Below are 8,683 nucleotides of genomic sequence, written 5' to 3'. Positions count from 1 at the left end.
ATACTGAACATAAATTATATATGCTGGGGAAAGTTTCTCAGATAAACCTACTTCTCTTGAAAGAAGTGTTAGAATAGAAATAAGTATATATATTTCTACTTAGAATAGGAATAAGAATACGAATAGGAATCTTAGTTAGAAAAGGATTCCAATGTATTGTCTATAAATAGGGTCTCAATGTAACAATTTAGATACACAATTCAATAATATTTTTCCCATATATTTCTCACATGGTATCAGAGCATTGGTGAGAAACTTCAAGTCACCGTGTCAAATTCCAGCGACAACGGTTGGGACTGATTTGTGTCATCTTTCGTTCTGAAGGTGTTGTGCGAAAGACAACACCATCACGAGGCTTGGGAAGCTCAGGCGACCGAACCCCAATTAAAATCACCGAAAAACAGCCCCTCACGCGCCTCCATGCGCCGTTCGAGGTGGAAGTTTTTCGGTGAGATCTGGTCACGCGCTGGCGCGAGATCTGGTCACGCGCTGGCGCGTGAGTGTTGCTCCGGTCATCTTTTTTCGAGTTGTTTTCTTCTGTTGGGGTCGTCCAGTATTTCTAACCAGAACCCATTCAGTTTTCTCCAGATCCGATCACCGGAATTAGGGTCCGTGATTTTCAGGCAGTTTCCGACAAGTTCTCGGCGAAATCAGAATTTTCAGGCCACTGTGGGCAGATTCCAGCGAGTTTCTTACTATTTTCAAGTCAAATTTCAAAAAATGTCTTTCGAGTGTGATGTTTTTGGCTCCAAAAATATGGGGATTGGAAGTTCAAGCCTTACAATCACTTCAGAACCATTAATGGGAAGTTCAAACTATTTAGCTTGGGCTTCTTCAGTTGAGTTGTGGTGCAAGGGTCAAGGTGTTCAAGATCACTTAACAAACAATGATTGCGTGGTAGATGAAAAGACAGAGTCTAGTGACGAAGGTGCAAAAGCCAAAGCACAATGGGAGAAAGTGGATGCCCAATTATGTAGTCTCCTTTGGCGCTCTATTGATTCTAAGTTGATGCTCTTGTTTCGCCTATTCCAAACATGTTATTTAGTTTGGGAAAAGGCACGTGCTTTATACACTAATGACATATCTCGATTCTATGATGTGATATCTTGGATGACTAACTTAAAGAAACAAGAATCCGATATGTCTCCAGAAGTAGTTTCGGTTGCACAGCCTGATGTTTCTGTTGCGGGTAATTCTTTTGCTTGTGTCACAGTCTAGTACTCTTGGATCATGGGTCATGGACTCAGGGGCTTCTGATCATATCTCTGGTAATAAATCACTTTTGTCCGATATTGTTTATTCACAATCTCTTCTTGCTATTACTTTAGCCAATGGGATCCAAACAAAACCAAAAAGGGTTGGAAAAGCCAAACCCCTATCTTCTGTCACCCTAGACTCTGTTCTTTATGTCTTTGATTCTCCTTTTAATCTAGCATCTGTTAGTCGTTTGACGAAGGCTCTACATTGTAGCATAACTTTTTTCGATGACTTTTTTCTCATGCAGGACCGTAGTACGGGACAAACGATTGGAACAGGACATGAATCACAAGGCCTTTACTATCTTGCCTCTTCAAATTCCTTGAAAGCATGCTCCATTACAGATTCCCCAGATCTAATTCACAAACGTTTGGGACATCCGAGTCTATCCAAACTGCAAAAGATGGTGCCTAGTTTATCCAAATTAGATTGTGAGTCGTGTCAACTTGGGAAACACACCCGTGCTACATTTTCACGTAGTACTGAGGGTCGTTCAGAGTCTATTTTTTCATTAGTTCATTCTGATATTTGGGGTCCTAGTAGAGTCAGTTCCACTTTAGGATTTCGTTATTTTGTTAGTTTCATTGATGATTATTCAAGATGTACTTGGGTTTTCTTAATGAAAGATCGTTCTGGAGGACTACTCTATGAGGATCAACGCCATGAGCATATCACTAGATATATAGACGCTGATTGGGCAGAATCACCCTCGATAGACGTTCGACATTCGGATATTGTGTTTTAGTAGGAGGTAATTTGGTGTTGTGAAAGAGTAAGAAACAAAGTGTGGTTGCTCGATCTAGTGCAGAATCAGAATATCAAGCAATGGCGGCAGCAACTTGTGAGCTAGTTTGGATCAAACAGTTGTTGGGAGAATTAAAATTTGGCGAAATTGATCAGATGGAACGTGTGTGTGACAATCAAGCAGCTCTTCATATCGCATCAAATCTAGTGTTTCATGAAAGGACGAAGCACATTGAGATTGACTGTCACTTTGTCAGAGAAAAGATACTCTCAAGAGATATTGTTACGAAATTTGTGAAATCAAATGATCAGCTTGCAGATATCTTCACCAAGTCCCTCACAGGTCCTCGTATTAATTACATTTGTAACAAGCTAGGTACATATGATTTGTATGCACCAGCTTGGGGGGAGTGTTAGAATAGAAATAAGTATATATATTCCTACTTAGAATAGGAATAAGAATAGGAATAGGAATCCTAGTTAGAAAAGGATTCCAATGTAACAATTTAGATACACAATTCAATAATATTTTTCCCATATATTTCTCACAAGAAGCATAATGACTTTCAGAGTACTAATTAAATACTTCTGCTTCACAATGATAAACGAGTATCTGTAGGGCAAATTCACAGAGACACAAAGGATCCTTTTAACCAAATTTCAAGTATGCTATTCTCTCTTATTTCTTTCTTTTCTATTTTGATGTGTTTTGTCCGTTACCTGCTTTGGAAATCCGGATTCGTGCTGGGAAGTCTCGTTTGGGTTTGGGGAGGTGGGGGGGGGGGGGGGGGGGGGGTGTAGTGCTCCTTACCAAACACACCCTAATCCTTCACCTCAAACTCGAGACCGTTGGTTAAGGACGACGGAGTACTTACCACTTCACAAAACCTTTGGTAACGATCACGCTATTTACTTAGAGTAGCGAGAGAAACTAGCAATTTAAACATGCAAATAAAAAGTAACTGGTGTATGTTCTTTCAATGAATTTCTTACTTAACATACCTTCAAAAGAAAAATCCAATTGTTGCATCTAAAAGATATCCTTCAGGCTAGTAAACTGCTGGACCTAAATTCGACATTTACTCTCAAAAGTGAAGATCTTTGAACAAGAACAACTTGAGCTTGGATATCTTCTATCACTAATCACCAACTAAAACTTTGTAATCCCTTCTTAAATTTAAGAGCACAATAAATTCTCAATGTCAATGCTAAAATGTAGCATTCCTCCCAGACAAATTATGTTTTCCCTAGAGTTAAGTGAGATATTGTTGAGCTTCTTTCGTGTGTGACCCTTGGAAGAACAAATCAAATTAGCATGAGATATAATTCGTGTCAAAAGGTTGATGATCTGTAACTAGCGGTTACCTTTATGTACAAGCTTGTTCAATTAACACAAAGACAGGAATTAGCAAACTAGAGATTTTTCTTCTTTTCTTCTCTATAAGGAAAAGAACAAACGAGAGATCTAGTAAGTGGGATCAAAGTATTTAAGTAGGATCAAGAGAAATACACAGACAATTTGATTGTTTGATATTCTGATATGGTCTGAAATTAGTACAAGGTGTAGCAACAATTGCCAACACTTCAAAAGTTTGAAAGTCTCCACAACTATAACACGTTTATTCGAAGATCTACATTAATCACTAGCGACAGTCTCAACACATGAAAGTAACATTTTAGCATTTCAAATGTACAATGCTTTACAAAACCTTATGAAGAAGAATCCTCCTTGCTGCCGCGATTCCAACGTCGAGCACTCCTAAATCGGACTCATCGTGGAACCAACCCACTGAATTCTGAGCTGCCTGAACAATTTGTGAAAATCCTACACCAAAACAATATAACAATATATCAAACCTCAAAATTACAATGTTGTGACCACTCACTTAATCATGCTTAGCTAAAAGCATGAATTATAACACTTCAACAGAAAATTTAAAAGAAAAACAAGGCATGCATGCATTGCATCAACAGAGACACAATTGATAGGAAGAACATTCAGAAAGTCCTACAAAGAAAACAAAATCGAGAGATACCATGTAGAAACTCTAATTGGAAGCAGAGGCAAATGAGCATCAGCATATGATGCAACTAGAAGGAAAACAAAATCAAGAGATACAATGTAGAAACTCGAATTCGGAGCAGAGGCAAATGAGCATCAGTGTACGAGCAGCTACAAGAGAAACAACACCGAGAGATCAAACAAAAAAACTAGAATTCATAGGAAGCAATTATATGTGGCCAACACACACAATTCTAAGATACAACTTAGAAACTCCAATTTGAAGCAGAGGAAAATGAGCATCAGTGTACGAGCAGCTACAAGGAAAAGAAATTCGAGAGATCAAACAAAAATACTAGAATTCATAGGAAGCAATTATATGTGGCCTACACAAACAATTATATGATACAATGTAGAAACTCCAATTTGAAGCAGAGGCAAATGAGCATCAGTGTACGAGCAGCTACAAGGAAAACAAAACCGAGAGATCAAACTAAAAAACTAGAACTCCTAGGAAGCAATTATACATGGCCTACAAACAATTATACGATACAAATTAGAATGTAGAAAATCCAATTCGAAATAGAGCCAAATGAGCATCAACAGCTACATCTCCAATACATGAATATAGAAAATACTCTTACAAGAATTAACAAGCCTTTAAATACTAGATCCATCTTTGATTCCAAGACAGAAATGTGAACAAATATCTAAACGAATTCTGTTTTCTATAGATATCAAAATTAGGATTGAGTAATTAATGTTAAGATAATAGAATCAGATTTTTCTTCTGTTTTTCAACGATTAGAGTATCAGATTGAACAAGTGATTGTAGTGAAAGAGAAAGTTGAGATGAGAGACCTCCGGAGACGGTTTGTTTGTTGTGGCGGATATCGTGAACGGTGGCGGAGATTTTCCAGTAGAGAGGCCGGCCGACGTAGTAGAGTAACAATACTACTAAAATAGCTATCACTACTCTGAATATCATCTTCCCCATTTTTGGGTTTCTCTTTCACACACAGAAATTACCTGTTTTTGGTATCAAAATTGTAGTCGTGGCGATGAGTGACACAATACACAGGAACCACCTGTATGAACGTCGTCGTTTCCTCAAGCTGGCGTTTTGGCCATAAATTTTGTCAAAGTAGTAATATTTCTTTTTTAAAAAAATTGTCATACAATTTTATAGTTTGATTGCTAAATATTTTTAAATTTTCACTTATAAAATTTCAAAAAAAAAATATTCAAGTAAAATATATATCTAAATATAATTTTAAATTTCTAAATTTTAACTTAAATTCGTAATCTATGGTCAAATGGGAGCTAACAAGGTGTTTGATCATAAATTTAAAATATTTTTTCTTTTGTGAAATTTATAAAAGTATTAGACGTTATATATTTTGCAACCAATATTTGAAATAATATTTATAATTGAATGTATTTAAACATAATTTTTTAAAATAAAAAAGAGTTGAAAAGGCATATTATAAACTATTTTTAAAATTTAAAAAATAACTTCAAATTAAACTTAGAACTTTATAGTCTAACTTGTTTTTTTGCTTTAATATGTTCAGTTATCTCTTTAACAAGTTCTTAAGCATCAAGAAAACAATATTTAATTATTAGTACTATAATTTATGTGTCTTATCCTTTTAAATCTAAGTCCAATTATTAGTTTAAATTATTGATTTACGGTTAATAAGATAAGAATAAGACATAGAAACATGTTAAAATTATGGTGAAATTATTAATTACACATGCAAGTCCTACTATTAGCCCTTGAGAAAAATAAAAGTAAAAGAAAATAACAATGGAGTAACTTTTGCGCTGAATCCACGTGGCAAATAAACATTTGCTACTATGGTAGCACTTGGATCGCTATTCGAGCAATCAGCTCTTCTCCAATCTCCACCGTTAAACTCAAAATCTCAATCAACGGCGCCAAAAAGATTTCAAACTCTTTTCCAAAATTTTCAAACTTCCCGCCCTCTATCTCTCAGTATAAATACCTCCATTACCCATTTCTCTAATTCATCATTTCAGAACTCTAGTTTTTCTCTGTATACATTCAGTTTCAAATGGCCCGTACTAAGCAAACAGCTCGCAAATCCACAGGTGGAAAGGCACCAAGGAAGCAGCTAGCAACCAAGGCTGCAAGAAAGTCAGCTCCGGCAACTGGAGGAGTGAAGAAGCCTCACCGTTTCCGCCCAGGAACTGTGGCTTTGAGGGAGATCAGGAAGTATCAGAAATCTACGGAGTTGTTGATTAGGAAGCTTCCATTTCAAAGGCTGGTGAGGGAAATTGCTCAGGATTTCAAGACAGATCTGAGGTTTCAGAGTAGTGCTGTTGCTGCTCTACAAGAGGCTGCTGAGGCTTACCTTGTCGGTCTCTTTGAAGATACTAATCTCTGTGCAATTCATGCCAAGAGGGTTACGATTATGCCTAAGGATATTCAGCTTGCTAGGAGGATTCGTGGAGAAAGGGCTTAAGAATAAGTTTTTTTTTAATGGTTTAAAGCCAATTTTTGTTCAATCGTTTTGCTTAGATCCCTTATTGGAAGTTGGAATGCTGGGCTAAGTATTGTACATCTAATAGATGTTTTCAGTTGTAGTATGTGTAAACTGGTGGTTTACTAGAATTCAGGAATCTGAGTAATGAAATTTGTACTTTGTTTTGTTCTATCAAAGATCTTGTTACTACATGTGTTTGTTATTTGCCATTTATTGAAGATTGAACCTTAGCTTGTTGAATTTGTTGTAGTAGTTATGGCGCTGAAATTTGTTTTGCTATAAGTTTTGTTTATTAAGATGCTATCATTTATCATTTTTCGAGACAGATTGATTGTTATCATGTGCTAGTGTGTTGAACTTATGCTGCATTTGACATGGTCATTTAATGAATTTTCTGTTGAGTTTAGCATCTGGCAAAATGGTTTGTGGTGCTGCTGCTGTTGTGTTTAAGCTGAGATTGGTCTATTGTGAGGCATCTCATCTCCAACAAATTTAGGTAAGTTTTTAATTTGTATGGATTCAGAATGCTAGACTGCTTTGGGCTAATTACATACAATGCTACTCTATCTAGAATTGAAGAATTTAGTTATCTTTCTTTTTGAAATGGTGTAAATCATTCTTACTTTTACCTTGTGATTTTTGGGTATGAAGAATTTCCATTTATGGTACTTATTCAGTGGTTGATGTTGCCATGTATTTTGAGGAGGAATAAATGTATCTAGATCCCAGAATACTATCACAAAGAACTACTTGACATTTGTTATGGTCGAAAACATCCTGATAACAAAATGGACTTTTGTTTATGTAGGAGTAGGAAAATGGAATTCCATTACTTTCTGCCAAGATTTGAGGTATTTTTAATTCAACATTGACTCACAAAGTCTTCACTTTGTGGCATTGGTATTTCCCTTTATCAGTTGTCTGAAACTGAATATTATCTTTGTTATCTAAATGCTAGTGTATTTTTTTTTCAGTATTTCACTCAATATTAATGGTTGACAACTTTTTGTGCTAAACTAGACCTCGTACAAGCTTCCTAATTGCATATTTTTTTTGGCCAAAAGTCATTATATATGCTGAAGTACACTTGACTACACCAGACTGCTAGAGAGATTGTGGACTTCTTAAACTGACTGATACTCAGAAAAATTTAAGTTATGTTTGGAAACGAGGACACTGCCTTTTCTCTCTATTGTTCTTTAAGGTGTTGAATAAGTCAGTCTCTTGTCTTACCTCAGATTGTTGGTCTGTGTTACCTGGGAGAATTTTTGTTTTTTAAGTTTTAAGTCTCGACTTGAAGTACTCAGCTTATGTGTAGATTGCAAATGGTTTCATCAGTGGTTGGTTCTCATTATTAATACTTTCGCAACTGAAGAAGGTAAAATTTTGTTCTGAATGTGTCAGCAAAGTGATGGAACCAGTCAAATTAATCTATTGGGATAAGTAGTGTTACAGTCACATACTTGCTACAAATCTACAAGATTCCCAACCTTTCCTAGACTTCTATGGGTTGATATCAATATCATCTAAATGTCTGGTATGTATTTAAAAGATTTGTCAATTGATTAGCTTTCTGTATTTTAAAGATTGGAACTTCTAAACTCAGGTAGGTTAGCTGATATGCCTGATAGTGTAAGGGAATGTGTACACTAAATCAAGAGTTCATCTAAGATGATACTATACAATAATGATTTCAGAATCATAAAAAGGAACTAAGACTCAGCTATGATCATGTCAGGATTATGTAGGTTAACAGTTATTGAGACTAGAGAGATAAATAGCATCCTGATTGCATACATTAGTGTAAGGAAAGTATGAATAAACTAAGAGTTGGATTACGATGATAAAAACATATAACGAAATTCTATATTACTTCAAATAAAAAATAGTAATCATGTAGTTATTACAACATATATTGAATCATCATAATATCAAGACCTCTTCTTCAAAAGTACTAGTATCGTCATCTTCATCATCGAAGGTACTGGGGTTGGATATCATCCTGATTATCCTGTTTTTGCGCTTGTGAAATTGATGAGGATATTTGATTCCAGCAACTAGGATAGCTTCTTCAATCATGTGGCATTTATCATAAGGCTTCTTGTCGATGTAATTCCATTTCATGAATACTTCTTCGATATCATCCATTCTCTCAACACTCTCTCTAACC

The 8,683-nt window shown here is 35.8% G+C and overlaps 2 protein-coding genes across 2 annotated transcripts; one reads left to right on the top strand and one right to left on the bottom strand.

The window, feature by feature from the left end:
* Positions 1 to 3,498: 3,498 nt before the first annotated feature.
* LOC125812331 (uncharacterized) lies at positions 3,499 to 5,068 on the bottom strand. Its single transcript, XM_049491845.1, has 2 exons — positions 4,865 to 5,068; positions 3,499 to 3,826 (listed from the first exon to the last, which is right to left on the bottom strand). Exons 1-2 carry the CDS (start codon positions 4,998 to 5,000, stop codon positions 3,702 to 3,704), a joined length of 261 nt encoding a protein of 86 aa, XP_049347802.1. The 5' UTR covers positions 5,001 to 5,068; the 3' UTR covers positions 3,499 to 3,701.
* A 983-nt stretch (positions 5,069 to 6,051) lies between these two features.
* LOC125812330 (histone H3.2) lies at positions 6,052 to 6,704 on the top strand. Its single transcript, XM_049491844.1, has one exon. It carries the CDS (start codon positions 6,082 to 6,084, stop codon positions 6,490 to 6,492), a length of 411 nt encoding a protein of 136 aa, XP_049347801.1. The 5' UTR covers positions 6,052 to 6,081; the 3' UTR covers positions 6,493 to 6,704.
* Positions 6,705 to 8,683: the final 1,979 nt, after the last annotated feature.

The sequence above is a fragment of the Solanum verrucosum genome, unplaced genomic scaffold (assembly GCF_900185275.1).
Source record: "Solanum verrucosum unplaced genomic scaffold, falcon-dt-bn FXZP01000115.1, whole genome shotgun sequence".
Lineage (NCBI taxonomy): Eukaryota > Viridiplantae > Streptophyta > Magnoliopsida > Solanales > Solanaceae > Solanum > Solanum verrucosum.
This window is presented reverse-complemented; position numbering and strand designations above follow the sequence as displayed.

Coding starts and splice junctions, on each gene's coding strand:
- LOC125812331 (XM_049491845.1), bottom strand. CDS start 5,000: ATGGGGAAGATGATATTCAGAGTAGTGATAGCTATTTTAGTAGTATTG. Junction 3,827..4,864: donor CAAACAAACCGTCTCCGGAG/GTCTCTCATCTC, acceptor GTTTTGGTGTAG/GATTTTCACAAATTGTTCAG.
- LOC125812330 (XM_049491844.1), top strand. CDS start 6,082: ATGGCCCGTACTAAGCAAACAGCTCGCAAATCCACAGGTGGAAAGGCA.